Source organism: Lepidochelys kempii, chromosome 14 (genome assembly GCF_965140265.1).
Source record: "Lepidochelys kempii isolate rLepKem1 chromosome 14, rLepKem1.hap2, whole genome shotgun sequence".
Taxonomy (NCBI): domain Eukaryota; kingdom Metazoa; phylum Chordata; order Testudines; family Cheloniidae; genus Lepidochelys; species Lepidochelys kempii.
This window is the reverse complement of record NC_133269.1, coordinates 21,312,453-21,338,338: the sequence shown is the minus strand read 5'-3', so window position 1 is coordinate 21,338,338 and position 25,886 is coordinate 21,312,453. Positions and strand designations below refer to the sequence as shown.

General features: G+C 41.8%; 1 protein-coding gene across 5 annotated transcripts in view; it reads right to left on the bottom strand.

Annotated features, from left to right (window-relative positions):
- The window catches only part of COX10 (cytochrome c oxidase assembly factor heme A:farnesyltransferase COX10), a 155,995-nt gene that overhangs the window by 10,452 nt on the left and 119,657 nt on the right, over positions 1 to 25,886 (bottom strand). For all 5 annotated transcript variants that reach the window (XM_073312014.1, XM_073312019.1, XM_073312016.1 and 2 more), the window contains one exon: positions 8,547 to 8,779. In XM_073312014.1, coding sequence (XP_073168115.1) covers positions 8,547 to 8,779 — 233 coding nt within the window. The remainder of the gene's footprint in view (positions 1 to 8,546; positions 8,780 to 25,886) is intronic.

The following is a 25,886-nucleotide window of genomic DNA, read 5'->3' as shown; positions in this document are numbered from 1 at the left end:
ACAGTGCTCACTTTATATTTACTTTTGATTACAAATATTTGTGCCGTAAAAAACAAAAGAAATAGTATTTTTCAAGTCACCTCATACAAGTATTGGAATATAATCTCTATCATGAAAATTGAACTTACAAATATAGAATTATGTATAAAAATAACTTCGTTCAAAAATAAAACAATGTAAAACTTTAGAGCCTACAAGTCCACTCAGTCCTACTTCTTGTTCAGCCAGTCACTCAGACAAACAAGTTTGTTTACATTTGCAGGAGATAATGCTGCCTGCTTCTTGTTCACGATGTCACCTGAAAGTGAGAACACATGTTTGCATGGCACTGTTGTAGCTGGCATTGCAAGATATTTATGTGCCAGATGCGCTAAAGATTCATATGTCCCTTCATCTTCAACCACCATCCAGAGGACATGCATGAATGCTGAAGATGGGTTCTGCTTGATAACAATCCAAAGCAGTGCAGGCCAATGCACGTTCGCTTTCATCATGTGAGTAAGATGCCACCAGCAGATGGCTGATTTTCTTTTTTGATGGTTCGGGTTCTGCAGTTTGCGTATTGGAGTGTTGCTCTTTTAAGACTTCTGAAAGCATGCGCCAAACCTCGTCCCTCTTAGATTTTGGAAGGCACTTCAGATTCTTAAACCTTGGGTTGAGTGCTGTAGCTATCTTTACAAATATCACATTGGTACCTTCTTTGCGTTTTGTCAAATCTGCAGTGAAAGTGTTCTTAAAACAAACAACATGTGCTGGGTCATCATCCAAGACTGCTATAACATGAAAGATATGGCAGAATGCGGGTAATACAGAGCAGGAGACATACTATTCTCTCCCAAGGAGTTCAGTCAAAATTCACTTAACACATTATTCTGTTAACGAGCGTCATCAGCATGGAAGCATGTCCTCTCGAATGGTGGCCGAAGCATAAAGGGGCATATGAATATTTAGCATACCTGGTATGTAAATACCTTGCAATACTGGCTACAAAAGTGCCATGCGAACTTCTGTTCTCACTTTCAGGTGACATTGTAAATAAGAAGCCGGCAGCATTATCTCCCGTAAATGGAAACAAACTTGTTTATCTTAAAAAGAAAAGGAGTACTTGTGGCATCTTAGAGACTAACCAATTTATTTGAGCATAGTCTCTTAGTCTCTAAGGTGCCACAAGTACTCCTTTTCTTTTTGCGAATACAGACTAACACAGCTGTTACTCTGAAACTTGTTTATCATAGTGACTGGCTGAATAAGAAGTAGGATTGAGTGCACTTGTAGGCTCTAAAATTTTACAGTGTTTTGTTTTTGAATGCAGTTATGTAACAAAAAAAAATCTACATTTGTAAGTTGCACTTTCACAATAAAGAGATTGCATTATGGTACTTGTATGACGTGAATTGAAAAATACTATTTCTCTTGTTTATCATTTTTACATTGTAAATATTTGTAATCAAAATAATAATATAAAGTGAGCACTGTACACTTTGAATTCTGTGTTGTAATTTAAGTCAATATATTTGAAAATGTAGAAAAACATTCAAAAATAGTAAATTTTAATTGGTATTCTATTGCCTAACAGTGCAATTAAAACTGCGATTAATCGCAATTAATTTTTTTAATCGTGCTTAATTTTTTTGAGTTAATCACGTGAGCGTAGTACTGTACAGCAAACGTATCCATACATCTCTGGGCATGATTGTGTCATCTGCATCACAGCTGCACTGCCTTGAAACGCAGATATTTTTCTCCTTTAACCTGATGGCAGAATTTTCTTCTTGGGAGTGAGAGGTGGAGCTTGTGATCCTCTCCCCTCAATTAGTTTCAGGGACAGAAAATAGCTGTTTGGGGTGCGTGAGTTGGCCTGCGTCCTATTATCTATGTACAAAATGTTTCATAGGGATGTTTTTAAAATAACGTCATTTAGGAAAAAATGCAGGCTGCCATTTAACTGTCAATGTCCACTGTTCTTTTCGGGTGTGGGAGTGGGATTACCTCTGTACGATAGAAATCTTCATGTGTGACCATAGAACATTCTCAAGCATCAAGGCATCTCGGAGTTGTACATTCAGTAGTCTTAGCAAGACTAACTGGTGATAGAATTCCACTGTATTTCACAGCTCTAATATTTCTGCAGTGGTGGCATGGTAAGCCTTCAGCCGGCATTTTTTTCTACTACAAACAGAATATACTATTGATTGTGTCAGTTGACATGTGAGTGGCTGAGTAGCCTTGAGGAGAAAAAAAATGTATCCCTTCTAAAGCTTGTTGCATTTATATAAGGTCTCTACACTGCACACAATAGGACTGACTATCAATGTAGCCCTACATGGCTCTATGCTCCAGCCTCCACGTTCACTGATAATTGTGTGCTTTCAAGGTTATATGGTTATGTAAACTAAGGGCAAGGGGGAAAAAATCCCAAACCAAAAAAGCTTCATGGTCATGGGTTTCAATAGCCGTTTCTTTTGAAGGGTGGCACAAAGGACCTGTGGAACAGGACTGCTTCAGTGGAGCAATAGACTTCTGTGCCGGAGTACATAAAAGGAAGGGAATGTTGTATCCGTATATGAACTGCAAGCAGAACAAAAGGAGGATCTTAAATATTCACTGGAAATGGGAAATAAAAGTAGCAATGAGATTTCCATCTTGAGGCCTTCTTTGGGACAACCTCTAAAGGAAACAGTCCTATAGATTTCTTAGGTTGTGTTCGCCATGTGTATATAATATGTGTGTGCGCGTAGGTACACACACACAATTTTTTACATGATACTGTAGACCCACACACATGCTGCTGAAGGCCTCATAGTTGAAATATCTTTCAGTGTGAATGTAAGATGACCCGTTGCTCTTTGTGGAAGACCCAGATTAGAGAGGAAGACATGGGTAGTATGGAAGAGGCAGTTGACATATTGTTTGTGGATTCTCTGGCAGTCTGATTAAGGTGTTAGTCCAAGACTGCTTTTGAAGGACAACAATGACCCGCTCTTTTGATTAATCTTAACGAGCTTTAGTATCACGTCTATTGCCTCAAACGTGACTGTGTGACTGAAATGACTCAGGCGTTTACAGGTGCAAGTATGTTTAGAGAGTATCTGCAGAAGTGTCTCAAAGTAACATTTTCAGCCAAGTACTAAAAACTTCCATAGCCACAGATGGGGTTATACTCAAAGGCACTTCAGCCTTCCTTTGCAGCTACTAGGCTGGCTCATTGAAGTCAGAGTCTTTACTGAATCCTGCTGCTGTTTTGGTGCCCCCTACTGGCACAGACTGGGGCACCGCGACAGCTGCCCCACACAGTTCAATATTGTTCATCTGGAAGATGAAAGCACTGTGCTGGTAACAGCTGTGCATGATGCATAGAATTGGGATAACGGTGAATTTATTTGACTTTGATTTCATCTTTCAGACTGAGTCAGTCCCCCAAGGTGCCTCCATGGTGGAATCACCACTTCTTTTGTGTCTCACATGACGAAAAAAACCACAGAATAATTCACTGACTTTTGTCTTAAATTTAAAACAGCTGCCTACAAGCACTGCCCATCTGCCTCAGTTTTTACCCACACCGAGCACACTTCTGGGCCGCCAGCTTCCTATGCTCATATGTCAATGACATTAATCTCTCTACCTTCCCATGAAACAGAGTAAGAACTCCTTCGTCATCTTGTTTCTGAAGAGAAGTGAAGCCCTAAAAGACTTGATTTTGTTAGCAAAGACCCCAGGAACATTATAATCTAGTCTTGCTCTGGGCACCGAAAGCTCTCACAATAGACCTGCATCCACGTCAATAGGCTTTTAAAAATTCAAACTGTTTAGTCAAAAAGACAGTGTGAAAGAAAGAAAAACGCAAAGGGCTGTAATATTTATTTCAGCCACAATTATGTTTTTGCTTTACCTCTCTCTTCCTGGCAGACAAGGGCTATCCCGGGAAAGGTATCAGAAACGGTCCTTTGTCAGGTCATGAAACAGCCCCCTCTCTCTCCTTCTCTTCTCTTTTTTGTTACTAAAACCATCCATCTGCAAAATGTCACTTGCAGATAAGAACTGTCCATTTTTAAATCCCCATTTGTAAATAGATGTTGGCTGACATAATTAATGTCTACCACACAACACAATTTGAATTACAAAGTAAAGGCAATTTAAAAGTCAGCCTCCACATGATTACCAGTCTATAAATTCCATGGCCCCAGGAATTATTTAAATGTCTGAAAATGAATGAAAATCAGTACAAGATGTCTTTCAGGAAAGAGAGACCAGAAGTGGAGCATCTGAGATAAACTAAATAGTCTCTTGAGATAAACATTCCTGGGTGCAGTAATACCTATGGCTCCAGGCCACCATGGGGCTGCAATGTCTGCTAGGCTGTCAAGACGGTTATCTGCTATGCCACCGCCACCTACTCAGAACAAATCCCTTTAACTGATAAAGCACATTATGCTGAAGACCCCTGCTTGTCACATCTATTGTACTGGGTGGTTTATATGAATGCTGTGGCACTGAACTACTGGGTTCTAAAACCTGAGGAGGTTTCAGTTGGTTGGCATCAAGCCAACATACATCAGCGTATGGAGTTCACTGAAATGAAAAATCTGAAGGCAGCTTGTGGCCCTTTGGAGCTGGGAATATTCACTATAAATTCTATTTTGCTATATTTGCTAATTAGGAAAAAAAATAAGTCAAAACTGACAACGAATACTTCTAGCAACAGGCAAGCAGCAGCACGAGTGTAACTTAAAGCACATATGTGGCTGTTCTCTTTTGTGCTAAAATAAATAGCTCTATGTTATTTCCTACAGACATCTGTACTACTGAACAAACTATAAGTTCAACCGTATCATGGGCAGGAGGAGTGCTTAATGTGGGTCTCGGCCAGAAGGAGAATCTAAAACAAAGAGAGAAAAGCTGTACCGATGCTTTCCTCTGACCTTATCCTAACGCTTATGATTTAAAGCAAATTTGCTGTGATTCTCCCCTTCATCAAAGTGAAACAAGTCACTTCAGAACCTGGCTTTATTAATCAAACAAATAACCTTTTATTTAACTGGAAGGAAATAGCACCACAAAGGAACAGTAGGAGGGGCTTTCAAGGAAGCAAATGCGGCACTGCAAACCACTGTCTGGCAGCTAAGCTATACATAAATAGACCAGATATGTGATGGTGAGAAGCATGTGGTAAGTGGCATTTATCATACATCTTTGATTACCTCACCTGCCTTCTGCTCACCCTTAGGACTTATGTTCACATTCCAAATCTTCCAGCAGTTTCAAATAGACACCATTAAAAAATACCAACTTTCCATAGAAATGTTTCCTTCTTTCTCCTGAAATGTGTATTCTGTCTCAAATTACACTGGCCCAAGTTCCAGGTTAGACGATGTTCATTGACATCTTCAAGTGCTGATCTCTCAAGACCCGTCAGGGCTAGAAATGACAGCAACAGGCCACTGGACGCGTTTTGTAAAGCACTTTGAGATCTACTGATGAAAAGAGGCATATAAGAGTGAAAACAACGAGGAGTGCTTGTGGCACCTTGGAGACTAACAATTTTATCTGGGCATAAGAGCGAGGCATTGTTATTATTGGAAATAAGAGAATCCCAGACTTCCAATGGGAAATGCAACACCTACTTCTTATCTTGGAAGTTGCTGAGACACCGGACTTTAAAGTTGTGGTGTTTTAATGTGCATTTATTTTGGAAAATAAAAACAAATTCCTAAATGGACTTTGGAAATAGAAAAAAGGTTGGTCAAATCTGGGGCTTTTGGAACTAAACCTGACTTATTTTCTTTACCTCTGCTGAAGCCTAGATGTTATAAAGGCTGTTTCAAAACCTGCACCTTCAGCTCCAGAACCACAATCCAGGAAGTGTCTTAAATAACGGCAAAGGAACAACATGATCTTTCAGCAGTAAGCCCTTCCCGGACCCTGTCAGTAACATTTGCTGTCCTCTGATACATGCAAGTAGGGCAGTGATGGCTATACAAGTTTGCCCACCAAAGGGGGAAGTGAAAGAAGTTCTATCCTTAAAGACTACCTTTGCCATAACTAGAAACACGTACAATAATGTGATTGCTCTGAACACGGGTGCTTGAGCAGATTGCAAGGGGAGAAAATCCACAATAAAATGTAAACCCAAGAAATTCCAGTGAAATGGTGAGCGTTTTCCTTAGCGTTCTGACCGCCCTGCTACACATTCTTCATTGTTATTCAGCCGGATATTCAATCCTGTTTTTAACAAGGTGCAAAGGTATTTTCACACCTTTACCTAAAAACAGGTTAGGTCTGCTAGCTAATTACACTTCATTAACAGGTTCCATGACCTTGGTTATGCGGGTTTAAGAGAATGGGTGCATGTGCTCATGTGTGTGTGTGAACACACATACAAACCTCTTACAGAGGTCTAATCCTGCAAGTGCTGAGTTCAGGGTGTTCAACACTGGAGAACTGAGCTTACAGTGAAGTCGTTTTCCACTATTAGTCTATTTTCATTATAAAGACGAATGCACTTTTCATATTGCAATGTACTGAAGCAGTCAACTCTAAGTCACTATTATCCAAAGTTTGCTATACATGAATTCCACTATATAGATTCATATTGACCAGTACCATTTCTGCCGAGCAAGCAGCTCGGCCTCACCCAAACTAACTGTGAGACAAATTTAGGGAGTTCTACCTCCTGGAATTGAGAATGTGGAGTTACTTTAAACACTGTGCAATAGCATACTGATACATAGAAACATAGTGTAACGAAGTGAGGATTTTCCCTTGTTATGTTGTATGTGAGCCTATGAGAGTCTTACTGTTTTCCATGAATGCTGTGCATGCCTCAGTTTCCCTGTGTATTGCACCAATGTCTAGGTGGTGGGAATAAGGGTGTGTGACTTTTATGGAGGCTGCTCCAGCTGCCTGGCCCCTGCCCTGCTCGTTGCTCCTCTTCCGGCCTTTGTCTCGCTTCCCAGGCCAAGAGTCACCTAGTCGCATCCCCATCCTGGGTCACAGGTTATGAAGGGGTGGCTATAGCATCAGTGCAGGCAGCTGGAGCAGCTTCCGCAAAAGTCACACCCCCTTATTCCCACCACTTAGACACTGGTGCAATACACAGGGAAACTGAGGCACGCACATCATTCATGCAAAACAGTAAGACTCACATAGGCTCACATACAACATAACAAGGGAAAATCCTCACTTTGTCACACATAGGAATTGCCAGCCTGGATCAGATCCAAGGTCCATCTAGGCCAGTATCTTGTGTCTGACAGTGGCCAGAACTACATCTACTTTATTACTTTTTAAAATATACACAAATACTTATTTATTTAACATTTTAAAAATAATTCTCTTCTCTTCAGTAACACAGAGCTTCCTAAAAAGATCTCATAGGCATTCCACAACACAAGATTTCATTATCATGTCTCCTAAGAAAAGATGAAGTGAATTAAAACCAACATGCCAAGTAACATGCAGTTAAAAAAACTTTTAACACAGTTCTGAATTAGAGCGACATCAGAATAGATTACATACAGCGGCAATTCAGGCTTATTTCCAAAGGAAGTACTAACGTTTACCACAAAAAATGAATGGTTTGATAAGGACTTTGCATGGATTTTGAGTATTTCTGTTTAGAATTCTGGTTATTGCAGTACAAGAAAAGTCTTAAACATGCCAAGTAGTGAGTTGGGTGCATGCTAAACAATTCCATAATCTATATCATCCTGCTAAACTGGTTATATAAATGATTGTTATATTTCTCAATGGGCCTATTACGTGAACTACATGAGTTTCACTTGAATATAACAAATTAGTGATACTTTTAGGCTGTAAGTTCTTAGCTGGCAGGAAAAACAAGCTCCAATTGTCTCAGAGTTTAGCTTGTGAACAGATCAGTTTTATATGTGATGTAAAAATAATTCACAGTTACTTAAAGGAACCTCCACACCCTCAGGAGGGGAAAAAAAGGAACTTTTAAACTCTCAAAGGAGGCAATTAAGTACTCTACCAATAAATTAACATTCTAGGATAGTTTCTAGAATGTGGTGACATAGTGGTACACCTCACAGGACTTTTCCTGTGAACGCTTTGGCCCCCCCTCACTCCACAACTGAAGTCAGCCCAACTTGATCTGTTTCTATTCTGAATTTCTATAACATTTTGTTCTATTCACAGCCCACATGCTGTGTCAGTGCTCTTCATCCTGATTTTTGTTCCCAGACAGTCTTAACATATATTCTGTGCAACTCATCCTGCAACTGGTCCTTTGTCTCTAAAGGCAGAATGACAAGATCTCTGTTTATTTCTTCAGTCTTAATATGGTACAGTGCCATGCATGTTTGCCAACACAAACAAGTCTTTATTAACTAAATGGAATACAAACCAGTTTTTGTAGCATTGTGCTACAATATGTATTGAATCATCCTACGCTACTACCCGTGCTTAAGAGAAACCAATAGCTTTGTCTCCAGGGTGGTTATTTTCAGCTGTCTCAAATGCAGTAATGGCAACTGCCTGTATCTCCGCCTGTCTCTCCAAATATGAGACTTATATTTTATACTCACCAGCATCAAGGCTGCCGGTAGCTGCAGTCCAGCCCATGATAGGCGGAATGGCACCAACGACAGCTCCCACCCACGTGTTGACGATGCTCATTCTTTTCATCGGTGTGTAACAACACGTGTACAGGAAAATGTTGAAGGCTCCCAGCACCCCAGTGAGAGGATTTACTCCCAGGGTCAGCAGGGCGATTCCTGGAACTGCACAGGAGGCTGCAAAGGACACTGCAAGCAGAGGGCTGTAGGGAAAAAAACAAAAGCAGAGGACACACATGTTAGCAAAAGAGCCTGCGGTCACCTGCTATTCCATTCCCATCCCCATATCTCTTTAGAGCAAAAGCTAAGGTTAAGGTTGCAAAACATTTTCCAATTACACCATTGTTTCCAAGATGCTTGTAGCTTTTTTCAAAAATGTTCTTTTATGGCTGAAATTTCCACACTCAACCTCCGTCCTAAGGTGAGCCTTTCTAGAAAAGTGGAGCCAATTCCACTGAGTGGCTTTAGAGTTATAACTAGAGTTATAACTACAACTAGGACAAGTTCACTAGTTCTGATTCTAGTGACCAGTGCTGGTAACTCAAAAATGCCTGACCTCTGTCAGCTTATCGTACCTTTCATGTAAAATCTCCTCACTGAGAATTAGTATCTTAACAATTTGGTAGTGATCTTAGTAAGTTACAAGCATGTGGAGCGGGCACATCAGGAAAAATGCCTCAAGTTTGTGTGTTTAAAGCTACTGAAGAAATCAATGTTCAGTGTGGCAGAGAAAGTGAATTGTTGTGGCTTTGTCAGAATTTCAGTTGATGACAACTTTTGCAAGGTGCATTTTTTAGAAGGTTTGAGAAGAATCAATTCAATTTTGGAGTTTTCTGAGTAGAATTAAGCAGTTTTTTGGATTTACTAAAACATGGATTTACTAAAACTTTGATAGCTGCTTTCAACTACCTGAAAGAGGGTTCCAAAGAGGATGGCTCTAGACTGTTCTCAATGGTAGCAGATGACAGAACGAGGAGTAATGGTCTCAAGTTGCAGTGGGGGAGGTTTAGATTGGATATTAGGAAAAACTTTTTCACTAAGAGGGTGGTGAAACACTGGAATGCGTTACCTAGGGAGGTGGTAGAATCTCCTTCCTTAGAGGTTTTTAAGGTCAGGCTTGACAAAGCCCTGGCCAGGGTGATTTAGTTGGGGATTGGTCCTGCTTCGAGCAGGGGGTTGGACTAGATGACCTTCTGGGGTCCCTTCCAACCCTGATATTCTATGATTCTATGGCTGAAGTTTCCAAGTTCAAACTTGGCTGGTGTACAGTGCTCACCCGGGGAAATCTGACAAAAGAACTTTACAGTGACAAAATCAAATTAAGAGTTGTTATTTTCTGAGAGCAATAGCAACCAATTGGCTTCCATTAGAAACTCCTGTTTTCCAAGGGTCAAACTCAGAGAGAAGGAAATGGTAGTAATTCTACTCAAGTTCCACTCACAATCCCAGAGTAGCTGGAAATTTCTGGTACAATGATTAGAAAAAGTTAATGCTGACAATTTAAACTGCCATTATTAGGCTTCAGAATAAACACCCAATGAGATGAACAATACTTAGACCAATTATTTCAGTCAGCAAATCCACACTGTCTGGGGACTCAACCCTGGTGCCAGTATAAGAGGCCTGAAATTCTGCTCACCTGGATCAGTGTTATACCATTATCGCTCCTGACTTCAATAGACACGCACCTAGTTTACAATGGTGCAAATGAGAGGAAAATGTGGTGCAAGTGGAAAAGGCTTCCCTCTGCTTGAGTTAGTTGAAAGGGAAAACTGGAGAAAGAATGGGAGAAGCATGAAAGGGAGGAAGATAGTATTAAGTTAGCCACCTTTAATAACCTGTACGCTTTCCAGTACACATTTTACAATAAAATTAATACATTTAGCTAAACGTTTACCAGCGACAGGAATAGAAAATACACATTGACAATATAGCTGAGTTAATAACACTACGAGAACCTTAACTTTACAATTCTAGGCTCAATATTCTATGTGTTTTTAGCAGCATGCTTCTCCCCTCCCACGAAGTCTTTAACCCTGTCGTGTGTACTGTGGCCAGCGTTCCATGCGTAGCTGTGGAAGTCCGGCTAGCAGTGAAGATGAATTTTAATAAGCCATTCTTAATAAAAAAGATAAAGGTTTAGTTCTGATTTTTAAATCCCTGGTCAGGCCATTTGCATCCCAGCATTTTATAAATGCTACAATAGTCAGAACTGTTAAGATGGGCAAACTTCAAGTCAAAATGTTGGGACTAAATAAAAGTCTGTCTTCAATTTAAATTAAATTGACTAAACCAAGAGGTTGATGAAATGCAGGAAGATAATTCCGCCAGCTTTTCAAATCCAGCAACAGATTTTAGATTACACAGTGTGGAGGGAGTGTCATCATTTCCTTCAAGGATAGCAGTAAGCAGTCCCAGTGTTCTTGGTACATTACAAATATAGGCAAGGTACTGTGTTGTCATCCACCGACAATGAGATGTAGATTTGAGAATTCTGATAATGAGTAACACTATAAAAGGACCATACGGTGCCGTGTGTCCTTTAGTTTTACTGTTAGCTGTGTTTTTTTATGGGACTGCAGCAGAATAAGATATGCACAGTAAATTGCCTCAGTACTATGTCTTCATATGCTACAATTTCTCATCATTGCCTCTGCACAGCAAAAGCCTGACTTGGCAAAACAAATATAACTCATTTAGGTCCTGAGTAAGGTAGAGTTGGACTGTAAATTCGCAAATGACACGAGTGATAAAGAAAATGTGTATCTACTACCGTGAAGACAAAGGACCAGCTTCAGCCCTTGCATCCCATGTAACTCTTATTCACTTCAACAGGGTATTAATGAGGGCACAATTTGGCCCAGCATGGTGAACGCTGCTCTTGCTAATAAACAGCAGTGACTCCAGTCTGTCTCTTCATTCCAGACTAATGCTACACTGATCCAGTGGCACAAGAATAGCAGCAGATCCACGCACTTCACCATTCACCGTGTGCAAAGCAAATGGTAGAACTGCCTGCGAACAAGCCTGACACCAGAGGGAAGTCAATAAATCTGTTCCTTCTGCAGAGTTGACATGGATCAGAAACAGCCCTGTAATACCAATGCTGAGTATAATACCCAACCTATCAACCTCCTGATACTAGAGCTGTGAGCTGCTATCATGAGTGGCTATTTTTTGTGTTCTGTCATTGGGTGTGAGAAGGTAAGACCTTGCAGATCAAAATATGGTCACAACAGGTCACAGTTGAGTCTGGATAAGAGAGAAGCCTAATGGTTAGAGCACGAGACTGGAATTCAGGAGTCTTGGGTTCTATGCTGCATGACCTTCGATAAATAATGTAACCTGTAAAATAGTCGTCATGCTAAATGACCTCACAGGAGTGCTGTGAGGCTAATTAATTAATGTTGGCAAAGTGCTTTGAGATGCTCAAATGAGACACTAAGAAATACAAAATTTGTGTATGATCCTCTGGGTTATGAAATAATTTAAGAATTTAACCTTTTAAACTGGGACACAGGATTGACTAATATGCTTGCTGGTATTATACACTGGCACTAACAAATAAGGAGACTGGCTATATGAAGGGATGAGTTTGGTTGTGAGCTCATTCCCTAGCACCTGGACATGGTGGAGACTTGCAGTTCTGCACAGACCTACAATAGCTGGGGATGGCCATTTCATGCTCTCTAGGAACTCCTCTGCTTCACCCAACTCTCCTGGCCAATGCTTAGTTGGGGTGATATCTGGCTCTGGAGGGTAGATCCCCACAGTAGGGGATATTTTTTGTGGGACCGTGTTGTGGGTGGCATTGAAAAGACAGAGTGACAGGAGAAGGAGTTGGAGATTTCTTGGGAAAAATAATAGAAAGGTTTGGACCTCCATGTAGCAGAGTTTTTAAACATCTGCCCCACTTGTTGATGATCTTTTTGCTCAGTGATTCATTGGCACTTCAGTAGTTGCTTACAAAATAAAAAAATAAGTGAATCTGCGATAAATAATTCCCAACCCAACTTAACACCAGACTCAGCTGTTTCTGATCTTTCCACAAAACTAACAGCAAAAACAAGCCCAAAGTACTAATCATTACTATTCAAAAGAGCAATATGTGCTAAGTCATTATGCAAGTATGCATCCGATGAAGTGAGCTGTAGCTCACGAAAGCTTATGCTCAAATAAACTGGTTAGTCTCTAAGGTGCCACAAGTCCTCCTGTTCTTTATGTGCAAACTGCAGTTCCTTCAGGAAAAGGTAAATATTTTGCGTTTGTTATTACAATTTTCAAAAATGTTCACGACTGCCAATTGGTCAGAGTTTTGAGGATGTTACTTCCGAAGGGAAATATACATCTGCTCCGAGAAATTTCCACCAAGAAGCTGAGAGATAGGAGATGACTATTAGAACTGCTCAGGGAAATTTCCATCAGGATGTCCTGAGATCTCTGACCACTAGTACAAGCACTTCCCATAAATCACAAAGTAGTTTGTACTGGTGCTTAAAGGAAATGACCTTGACATAAAGTCTATGGCACCATTTTTTGCCCTGTACAAAACAACTTTTTTGTTTATTTTAAACCTTTCCAATAATGGCAGATAATATACATACCTGTGTTTGTGTGCATGTATATTATATTACATTCATACTTAAATGCACTCATTGTTACAACTAAAGGAATTAATATCCTTAGTCAGTTACTAGTTAACTAATCCCTGTGTAGAAAGTAAAACCCAAGAACAAATCCTCTTAAGGATCCAGTATGCAGGAAAGATACTTTTACATTAAAATAATTATTCAAAAATGCAGACAAAAACTACTCATTTGTGCTCTTGACTAAATACAAAAGTATTTCCCTAGAAAGAAAATGATCAGTTTGAAAAAGGATTTTAAATCTAAATTTAAACAGTATTTATTTGAATGGTATTTTCCAAATGTCAATAACATTCTGAGCAGCTATTGTATGTAAAACTATTGTTTGTGAGACAGTGTATAGATAAGACTTCTAACTTGTCTGTTTAGGCAAAAGAAAAACTGTATTTAATCCCCTCCCCATTGTGACGCTGCATTCTATATGATTTTATAAAAATATGCTAATAAGTGTGAATATAATGTAACTGGAATATGCTTCATGCAAAAGGTCTCTTGTAAGGTATCATTACAAAGCTTATAATCTACTGAGTGTGTTCATCCTATAAATGTATCAATCTTGTATCTGAAACTAGAAATATGAAATATAACTCTGAGGTCCTATTGTAGTTATGCAAAGTGTGGGCCATTAATGGTGGTTTGGAATCTTAATGGCTCCCATTAACCAGGACAATTACCTGTAGATGGCTCTGTTTTACTTGTAAGTTTTCCTGTATACTTGTGGGCTGGCAAGTGGGTAATGAAGTCAAAGTGACATGCGATCATGTCACCTAAACTGGAATCCATCTTTAACATGGTGCTTTTCCATTGAAAAGGAGGGGTGGGAACCCAGAGGGACAAAGGATTCCTGCCTCATGCAAAAGATATATAAGTGGGTGGAACAGAACAAAGGGTGTGGCCATCATGAGGAATCCCCTAGCTACCACCTGAGCTGGAACAAGAGCCGTATCGGGGAAAGGATTGGGCACAGACTAGGAAGGCTGCCAGTCTGTGAAAGAAACTTATTGAAACATCTCTGAGGGTGAGATTTTATCTCTATTCAGTTTTCTTACTGTACTAGACTTAGATTTGTGTGTTTTAGTTTATTTTGCTTGGTAATTCACTTTGTTCTGTCTGTTACTACCTGGAACCACTTAAATCCTACTTTCTGTATTTAGTAAAATCACTTTTTACTTATTAATTAACCCAAAGTATGTATTAATACCGGGGGGGGGGGGGGGAACAGCTGTGCATACCTCTCTATGTTATAGAGGGCGAACAATTTATGAGTTTACCCTGTATAAGCTTTATACAGTGTAAAATGGATTTATTTGGGGTTTGGACCCCATTGGGAGTTGGGCATCTGAGTGTTAAAGACAGGCACACTTCTTAAATTGCTTTCAGTCTGCAGCTTTGGGGCCCATGGTTCAGATCCTGGGTCTGTGCTGGAGCAGACTGGCGTGTCTGGCTCAGCAAGACAAGGTGCTGGAGTCTCAAGCTGGCAGGGAAAGCAGGGGCAGAAGTAGTCTTGGCACTTCTTGGTGCAACCCGTCACACCCATCGCCATATCTAACAACGTATCACAAACAGAACATTCTCTATAGATCACCCTTGACAGCATGTACACTAAATAATCCATCCATCCTCCAGGTATTTATTTCATGCTCATCATGGTGGTATCTGAGTGCCTTACCAAACTAAAGAACAGTGGACTATACAAGATTAGAATCCTCTCTTCTCTGTTTCTGAATTCAGGATAAATCAGTGTTGTCTGAAACTAAATATAACAGAGATCTTTAAATCCACTTGCCTATTCGCAAGCAGCTCCAAGTAGGGAGATTTCACTCACCATTCGCTGCTTGACTCTCAGGCTCCCTTGTTATAGGGTGACCAGATGTCCCGATAAAAACGGGACTGTCCCAATATTGAGCAGTTTGTCCCGCATCCCGACTGAAGTACGCTTGGGACGCCATTTGTCCCGATATTTTGTTTCGGGCGCATTTTTTTTTTCTTAGGCGGCGGCGACAGGCAGGGGGAGCGCTTTTTCAATTGTTACACTCACCTGGCATGCCCGGGTCTTCGGCGGCAGGTATTTCTTTCTTCGCCGGCAAGATTTATTTCCCGCCGCCGAACGTGCTGGGTGAGTGTAACAATTGAAAAGGCGCTCCCCCTACGGCAGTCCTGATATTTTGTATTTAGCATCTGGTCACCCTACCTTGGCTACAGGTGCTAGACAGCCCTATTCACTATAATGCTACCTTTTACCAGACAGCACTGCAGAAAGACACAATGTATGGTCAACGTGCAATGTATACGTGGCACTTGTTGCCCTCCTAATACTTGTGAGATCTGCCCATGCCACCCATGGACAAATCTGGTGCTCACACAGGCTAGTGGAAACTGCTGTACTCCTATCTATGTATTTATACTGTGACCATCCACATAATAAAGCACTGCATTCATATATAGAAATCTTTCACCATGATAGATGCAAGTAATAATGCACAAGTGTCTGCTGTCATACTGTATAGGAGCTTATCTTAGGAGCATAGTGATGGGCCTGAAAAATATCTTCAGGCAACATGGCTCTACCAGAGACTACAGCAATGACAATTCCGGGGTGGAAGGATGGTCTTATGTTGAAGTTACATGACAAAGCCAGGAAGATGTGGGGTCTGTTCCTGGCTTGGTCAAATCACTTAGAAGCTCTGTGCTTCAGTTCCTCATCTGTAAACTAGGGACTACAGTACCTACTTCAGAGGGGTATCATGAGGCTAAATGTATTAATATTTGTGAAGTGCTCTGACATTCACATATGGAAGGCAATATATTAGTAATGACTCTTACTTCTGTTCCCAGGTAGTTGAAATGTATGGATTTATCTGTAATAGAGTCCATCTGAGGCAGACCCTATCCAATCCCACACCATCCACAGGACCCAAGAGGTGGAGGAATAAAGGCTCAGTTTTCTGTTCAGACAATACAAAGCTGCCACTGGCATGATGGGATTCCAGACACCATCAATCAGGCTGGGGAGAATCACTCAGCGATAACTTGGGGAAGGTAGGGAGCAGACAGAAGGGAATCCCACAGGAGTAAAATTCAGGCTTCCATGCCTTACACAATTGCTAGGCATTCTCTTGGAACCCTACATATCATGTGTGGTGGATTGTGACTTCAGAAAATGTAGCAGCCTGCTGTCCCCTAATTCATGTGTGCCTGACAGGTCTTTGCGTGCATGCACACACGTTTAGGGGTCATGATTCCTGGGTTCAATTCTTTACTCTGCTACTGACTCACAGCTGACCTTGGACAAGTCACTTTAATTTCCTTGTGTTTCAGTTTGCCCATCTATACAATTAATATATTTACCTACCTCACAGTAGTGTTGGGAAGCTTAATTAATGTTTATAAAGTTCTTCTATATTCTCAGTTCTCATTTAATACCCATAGGAAATCTTAGGCCAACCACTTTGTGAATATAAGACATATACTGGATGTACAACCTTAGAATATGTTAAAACTTTATTACAATTTAAAAATCAACATTTGAAAATGACAAAAATTCAAAGCTTAAGAAAAATAGTGTTTGAAAATCAGGAAATTAGATTGTTGTTTTTCAAAGAACCTAAATATCGAGAAATAATTAAGGTTCCAACATCAAACGCCTTCTCCCCCTGGAACACCCTCCCCCCATACATACATATCTATAGATACATAGACATACAAACCTGATACAAAGAGCTTAATTTCTGACCTTGCGCTAATGGATAATTGTGCATGTAAAACATGTATTTGCATATAAGAATAAGCTTGAGTGTAAGTGCTCATTTGTGTCCTCTTGCATATTTTGTAGGTGAAACCAAGTGCCTATATTTGAAAATGGGATTCAAAGGAGACCACACAAGTAATAAACTAAAACCCCTTTCCTCCCTGCCTGCCAAAACCATCCCCAACAACCCCTATATGAAGAGCTTAATTTGTGACCTTGCAATAATGGATTACACAAAGACAAACAAAGGGTGGCCGAGGAAAGAGAAGCACGGAGAGGATAAGGGACTTACGCAAGGTCACCCAGCTGCTTAATGGCACAGCACCCCAGGTCTCCCAACGTTTATTCCAGTGCCCTATTCAATAGGCCCCACTACATCTCTATAGAACAGGTAGCTGTTTTTTGCCCTGTTTTTTCCGAGACACTATGGAGAACTGGAAGGATGTATCAGCGATGCCATGGGGGACATGATCATCTTATCCATACTGTTTTGCTTTTGCTACAACCTATTTAACTCAAATTCCTACACAAACAGCTGGGAGTTAAGCGATAGCTTTGTTAAAGATTCAATACCCTGCTTTGTCAATTACAGAAAAAGCTCTCACACCCGATAAGTCCTCCAGCACAGAGAACAACAAGCTTTATATTCCTGATATTTTCTAATGTAAACAAACCTAACATAGTCCCCAGCCCCCTCCCCCTCCTACTTTTATCTTTTTGTGTGTGTGAGTGAGATATACATATATATACACACACACACACTTATCTGTATTGTAACTCTTGTCCTTTGAGATGAGATGCAGACATGTATTCCATGCGGGTGTGCATGCACCCTGCACACCAAAGCTGAAGAACTTTGCCTAGCAGTACCCCTGGGGCGGCGCTCACACCCTTTGCCCCAGCCCCTCCCCTGATATGTAAGAGCGGCAGTGTCCCAACCTCCCAAGGTCCTTCACGCCGAACGTCATTAACACAGACTCCAATGCAGAAGGGAAGGAAGGTGTGTTGTGGAATACACATCTGCATCAGATCTCAAAGGCCAACAGTTACAATACAGGTAAATCACCACTTTTTCTTTTTTGAGTTGATGCAGCTGTTATTCCATGTAGGGGACTCAAAACGGTGCCTGCAAGAGGTGAGGTTCGGAGTCTATTTAGACAAGGACCACAGGATTGCCTCCCCAAAGTTTGCATCTGATCTGGATGCAGTAGCAATGCCATAGCGGTTTGTAAATATATGTACAGAGGACCAAGTGGTAGCGTGCAAATGTCCAATATAGGAACGTCACTGACAAATCTCATCAACATCGTCAGGACCCTCGTGGAATGAGCCTGCACCCTTTGAGGAGGTGCAGTCTGAGCTACTTTGTCTGCTGTCATGATACAAGAAGTTATTCACCTGGAAACTGTCTGTGTAGAGACTGCTCACCCCTTCATTTGGTTCGCATATGAAACAAACATATGAGATGAAGAATAGAAAGGATTAGTTTTATCCAGATGAAAAGCCAAACACTACCTAACATCCAACTTGCCAAAATGCTGCTCATCTGAGGTTCAATGCAGTTTAAAGAATATTGGTAGAAATATAATTTGGTTCCAATGAAACTGAGAAGCTACTTTGGATAAAACATTAGGGTGTAACTGCAAGGTTACTTTGTTTTTGGAAAATTGCATGTAAGGAGGCTCTTCCATCAAAGCCTGCAACTCACACATTCTTCTTGTAGATGTTATTGCCACAAGGAAAGCAGTTGTCTGACACAGATGGGAGAATGAGGAAGTTGACAGAGACTCGAACTGGAGGTCCCATAAGAGCTGCTAAGACAACATCAAGGCCCCACAAAGAAACTGGTACTTTTACAGGCAGGTGGAAATGAGTCATTCCTTTCAAGAAGCTCACTACCATGGAGTTTGAAAATACTGACTTCCCATGGATGGGTAGATGAAACACCGAAATCGCCACCAGGTGCACTCTCAATGAACTAAGTGCAAAACCAGAAGAGTGAAGGCGTAACAGGTACTGCAAGATGTCCTTCATACAAACCATCTTTGATTGAACTCCCGGGGCTAACAACCACAACAAGAACTGCTTCCATTTGGCCAAATATGCTGTGCTTGTGGAAGGCTTTCTACTGTTAAGCAAGATTTGCCACACCACCTACAAACATTATTCCTTCTCATCTAACCAAGCAGTACCCACGCTGTGCAATGCAGGGAGCTGAGTCCTGGATGAAAAATCTGACTGTGATGCTGAGCCAGGAGCCAGGGTGAAGAGGAAGGAATATGGGAGACTGAACCGATAAAGCGAGGAGGTCGAAGAACCAACACTGTCTTGGCTACACTGGAGCAATGCGAATGAGCTTGGCATGATCCAATTTCAGCTTGAGAATGACCTGAAGGATGATTGGAATTGGAGGAAGAGCACCCAAGAGTGCCAAATTCCCAGCTCAGGTGAAAAGGATTACTCAGAGAGCCCAGTCTGAGACCCCCTCAACAGCAAAACAGACAGCATTTCTTGTCTCTTGTGGAGATCAGGTCAACGGTCAGAATGCCCCAAACTGCAAAGACAGCACAGGATGCTGGGACCACATGTGATTCCGGGAGAAATTTCTGCTGAGGTGATCTGCCAGGTGATTCTGGATCCCAGGTAAGTGATCATCCATGGGGGAAATGTTTTCCCTGATGTAAAACTACCAGAGCCTGATCACTTCCTGATAACAGCATGTTGGAGTGTGCTTCCCCATCCCACCCCCGTGACCTGTTCCCATAATACATTGCATGGGTATTGTTGGTAAGGATGTGCACCAGTGAGTCCCTGATATGATCCTGCATGGCCTGACAGGCATTATGGCATGAAGCTCCAGGACACTGATATCCAGAGAAGCTTCCAGTTCTGACCACAGGACTTGAACTTTCAGTGACTCCAGATGAACTCCCCAACCTATTAAGGAGGCACTGTTGACAACAGTCCTGGACGGTGGGGACTGAGCAAAGGGAATGCCCAGGACACATTGCCCTGAACTGTCCACCACTGTATGCAGTTCAAGATTGGCAAAGGAAGTTGGACCAGACTGTCCAAAGTATGATGATTCGGATGATAAATCAACTTCAGCCACTGAAGAGGACTTGGGCTGTGGTTGAGGGTTGAGACTGCAGTTCCAGACATGGGAGGTGAATTGTGTGGAAACTGGTCAGTTGGCAGAAACACTCTGGAATTTGTACAGTCTATCAGGGCCTCAGTGAATTTGCTTCTTGGAGTTGGGACCAGTGTTGACTTTCTGCTGTTTAGGATAAGACCTAGACACAGTCAAGTAAGCATAGCGTGAACTGAACACAAAAGAGGACTTCTTCTCTGGATTTGTTCCTCAGTAACCAGTTGTCAAGATAAGGGAGGATATGGATTCCTGCTTTCATGATGTATGCTGTCACTACAACTATTCATTGGTAAAAAGCCAGGGAGAGGGAGAAAGATCAAAAGGGAGCATGGTGTAGTGATAGTGCCGATCCACTGTGACAAACTGAAGAAACCTGTGAGTTGGGAGAATTACTGTGTAGAAATAAGAAAAGGAGTACTTGTGGCACCTTAGAGACTAACCAATTTATTTGAGCATAAGCTTTCGTGAGCTACAGCTCACTTCATCAAGCTTATGCTCAAATAAATTGGTTAGTCTCTAAGGTGCCACAAGTACTCCTTTTCTTTTTGCGAAAACAGACTAACATGGCTGTTACTCTGAAACCTTTGCATCCGATGAAGTGAGCTGTAGCTCACGAAAGCTCATGCTCAAATAAATTGGTTAGTCTCTAAGGTGCCACAAGTACTCCTTTTCTTTTTACTTTGAAACCTGTGTAGAAATAAGCATCCTGAAGGTCTAGGGAGCAAACCAGTCATCGTGATTGAGCATGGGAAGGACAGTTGCTAGGATGACCATCCAGAATATCATGTGTCTGATGTATGTGTTGAGATGCAGAGGTCAAGGATAGGACTCAACCCTCTCTTAGGTTTAGGAACCAGGAAATACTGGGAGGACAATCCCTGTCCCCGATACTGCAGAGAGATCTCCTATACAGCCCCCAAGGCCAGTAGAGACTGAACCTGCTCGAGGAGAAGTATCTTGTGAGAGAGGTCCCTGAAGAGGGATGAGGGATGGAGAGGAGCGGTCTGGCATAAACTGATCAGACAGTGCTTGGGACCCAGCTTTCTGTAGTAACAGAGTCCCAAACTCAGTAAAAACAAGCCAGCCCACCCCTGGGGAACAAAAATGGAGACATCACTGATGCCCTGGACACGCAAATCAAAATGGATGCTGGCTAGATGCTGAGAGAACGAGCCAGCTGGCTGCATCCGGAATCAGAGGGCCTTCGCCTCTGGGATCTATGCCCCTTTCCTGGGGGGAGCCCTGCTGCCTTACAAGAAAGGAGGACGACACAAAGAATGCTGCAAGCGGTATTGCTGGTGTTGCGGCTCACGGCTACAGTGGTGTCTCTGTGCAGACAGAGTATAAACTGCCAAGGAACACAAAGTAGCTCGGAAATCCTTACTAGAGTGCAGGGTCTTGCCAATCTTTTCCGAAAACAAAACCCGACCATCTAAAGATAAGTCCTCAATGGTCTGCTGCAAATCAGGCACAATGTCTGAATTTTGCAGCCATGTGGCCCTCCTCATGGTCACAGCTGATGTCATAATTCTGCCCAAGCCATCTGTCACATCCAGAGTTGATTTTAGCTACCATACAGTGTTCTGCAATGAACGCCTTAAACTCTTCCGTAGAGGCTTCTGACAACTTGTCTTTGAACTTAGACATGGCCACCCAATTAACAAAGTCATATTTAGAGAGGAATGGCTGCTGGTTCATGATGCACATCTGCATGGAAGAGGTGGTATAAATCAGCTTCCCAGTCAAGTCCATCCTTTTGGACCCTTTGTCTGTAGGTGTGGATTTATTCCTTCCGTTATGCCCTGTCATGTGCTGCAGTTAGCACAAGAGAGTTAGAGGCTGGATGGGAGTAGAAACCCTCAAAACCCTGAATGGCAACAACATACTGCTTCTCTGCGTGCTTTGCCATGGGAGGCAACAAAACAGGAGTATTCCAGAAGGCCTTGGCAGGCTCCAAGAGGGCCTCATTTATCAAGAGGGCTACTCTCCCTGGAGCTGATGGTTGGAGAATATCCAACAGCTTATGCGTATTCTCCTGCAGAAATTCAGTCTGGATGCCTAAGATAGCGGCCATATGCTCTGTGACACAATCCAGAAGGTGCCAAGGGCACAATGGAGGGATGAAGCAGTAGAAAACATGGCACTGGAAAATTCTGAACTAGTGCAGAGTCAGGGACTGACAGGCAAGGAGCCTGAAGCTGCCTGATATGCCATCAGTATGCAGACAGTTGGCCCTGTTGCCGATGTCATCTGTACCGGATTCAACAGATGCCCCATGGCTTGAACTGGACTCAACTATATGGACTGTGGCTATTTTTGGAGTAGTACTTGCGAGTTAGATGGCCCCGCTCCATCCTGTGTGCTGGAAGGAGTAGAGAGCCGTTCAGCACTCCTCTTAGAACAGAGGTCCCCAAACTGTGGGACATGCTCCCCCTAGGGGGGCATGGAGGAACCTTGGGCCAGCCCCTGGAGGGGGGGCGTGTGTGGAGGGAGCGTCACCTAGTCCCTTACTGCCCCCAGCTCTGCTCTGGTTCTGCCCACAGCTGTGTCCCCGGCTCCCATCCCCAGCCTCAGCGCAGATCTGCTCCTGGGCCTGCCCCTGCCCCCAGCCTTGGCTGTTGGCCGTGGCTCTGATCCTGGCCTGGGGCCGAGGCTGGGGTGGGGCTGGGAGTGGAGCCACATCTGGCCACAGACCCACCTGCTGGCCCCCAACGCAGCCTGGCGGAGGCTCTGCTCCTGCCGCCACCCCAGCCTCGGTCCCTGGCCACAGCTCCTTCGTCGTCCCTGCTCTCAGCCCCAGCCATGGCCCTCTTTCCACTGTCCGCCCCTCCCCCCCAAAGAGCTGCAGCCCCACTCCTGGCTCCAGATAACTGTTATCTAGAGGAAAACAAAAAATTCCCAGAAATCTGACACTGAAAACATGAGGTGAAAACCCCACACCAAGCTCTGACTCTAGCCATGGGCGGTCAGAAAGAACAGAGGGGTTTGGGAAGGCACTGCTCCGATATATATATATATATATATATATATATATATATATATATATATATATATCTATATATATCTAGGGCAGGGGCATGGGCTAGGGCCACAGGACACAAGCGTCGCCCCTACAGGTACTGCTAGGCAAAGTTCTGCGGCTTCTGTGTGCTGGGCACATGCACACCTACATGAAACACATGGCTGTGTTTACTTGAAGAACCACCTATCAAGCCTTCTTCATATATCAAAAAGAAGCCAAAAAGTCAGACCTTCATTTTCCTCTGCACAAACCCTTTAATGATGCCAAATAGCCTCCCCACTACAAACCATACCTAATTCATAATGTTGCATGCTTTTTGCCAGACCAAAAAACATGGCTTAGTTTCATCTGAAGAGTTTTCTGCTTTATTCATTTGAGATACAGGCTCATCAACAATGACATATTTATTTCCCTCAGAGCTATAATTTGTTCACTGCTATCCACAGAAACAATGCTAAATTAGCATTGAGTTCATAGTGTTCTATACTGACAGGTAAAGGATATTGAGACAATAAAGGTGAGATTGAGGTCTTAGATTAATCTCAATATTGCTACTCTAGATGAGAATTTCATCTGCATATGAGACTGTCAAAACAATTTATTGTAATAAAAAGAGGCCCAGTCTAAAATCTTCCAACAACAAGCTGTCTGGAAATGGTGGAAGCCCTGAACAAGTTAGAGAAAGAAAAAGAACAGGAAGTGTGATCCTTAACACTACCAGTCATTTCCCCATTATATTCTTGTATTAATTTCTGAGACAGAAGTGCCAAGCATGAAGTCTACTTTAAAACTTCAATTAATTCAGATTTCATAAATAAACATCACCAGCCCATTTTCTTCTTTTATGCTGTCTGTATCAGAAAACACTAGGGCTGTCAAATGATTAAAAAAAGTATCACTATTAATCGCACTGTTAAACAATAATAGAATACCATTTATTTAAATATTTTTGGATGTTTTCTATAATTTCAATTATATTGATTTCAGTTACAACACAAAATACAAAGTGTACAGTGCTCACTTTATATTTATTTTTGATTACAAGTATTTGCACTGTAAAAAAACAAAAGAAATAGTATTTTTCAATTCACCTAGTACAAGTACTGTAGTGCAATCACTTTATAATGAAAGTTGAACTTACAAATGTAGAATTATGTACAAAAAATAACTGCATTCAAAAATAAAACAATGTGAAACTTTACAGCTTACAAGTCCACCCAGTCCTACCTCTTGTTCAGCCAGTCACTCAGACAAACAAGTTTGTTTACATTTGCAGGAGATAATGCTGCCCGCTTCTTGTTTACAATGCCACCTGAAAGTGAGAACAGGCGTTCTCATGGCACCATTGTAGCCGTTGTCGCAAGATATTTACGTGTCAGATGCGCTAAAGATTCGTATGTCCCTTCATGCTTCAACCACCATTCCAGGGGACATGTGTCCATGCTGATGACAGGTTCTGCTCAATAACAATCCAAAACACTGCGGACTGACAAGTTTATTTTAATTATCTGAGTAAGATGCCACCAGCAGATGGTTAATTTTCTTTTTTGATGGTTCGGGTTCTGCAGTTTGCGTATTGGAATGTTGCTCTTTTAAGACTTCTGAAAGGATGCTCCACTCTTCTGAAAGCCTGTCTCAATCAGAGTTTGGAAGGCACTTCAGAGTCTTAAACCTTGGGTCGAGTGCTGTAGCTATCTTTAGAAATCTTACATTGGTACCTTCTTTGCATTTTGTCAAATCTGCAGTGAAAGTGTTCTCAAAATGAACAACATGTGTTGGTCATCATCCGAGACTGCTATAACATGAACTATATGGCAGAATGCGGGTAAAACAGAGCAGGAGACATACTATTCTCTCCCAAGGAGTTCAGTCACAAATTTAATTCACGCATTTTTTTTTAAATGAGCTTTATCAGCATGGAAGCATGGCCTCTCGAATGGTGGCTGAAGCATGAAGGGGCATACGGATGTTTAGCATATCTGGCACATAGATACCTTGCAATGCCAGCTACAAAAGTGCCATGCAAATGCTTGTTTCTCACTTTCTGTTGACATTGTAAATAAGAAGAGAGCAGCATTATCTCTTGTAAATATAAACAAACTTGTTTATCTTAGCGGTTGGTTGAACAAGAAGTAGGACTGAGTGGACTTGTAGGCTCTGAAGTTTTACATTGTTTTGTTTTTGAGTGCAGTTATGTAACAAAAAAAACTACATTTGTAAGTTGCACTTTCACAATAAAGAAATTGCACTACAGCACTTGTATGAGGTAAATTGAAAAATACTATTTCTTTTATCATTTTTAGTGCAAATATTTGTAATAAAAATAATATACACGGATTTCAATTACAACACAGACTACAGTATATATGAAAATGTAGAAAAACATTCAAAATATTTAATAAATTTCAATTGGTATTCTGTTGTTTAATAGTGCAATTAAAACTGAGGTTAATCATGATTTATTTTTTTGAGTTAATCTCACGAGTTAACCGTGATTAATTGACAGCCCTAGAAAATACTGTTCAGAAGTGCATGGCTGGCCTCGGGTAGCCGCTCACCCATGTGCTATTACAGGGGTTCCCAAACTTGGTTCATGGCTTGTTCAGGGTAAGCCCCTAGCAGCTGCAAGATGCTTTGTCTAGCAAACAGGCCTGTTTTGGAGATCAGCTAAGTAAATGAAGGAAGGCCCTGAACTTTCAGAAAAGCTTCCCCTGGCCAATCCCACCCAAGCCAATGCTCTTAG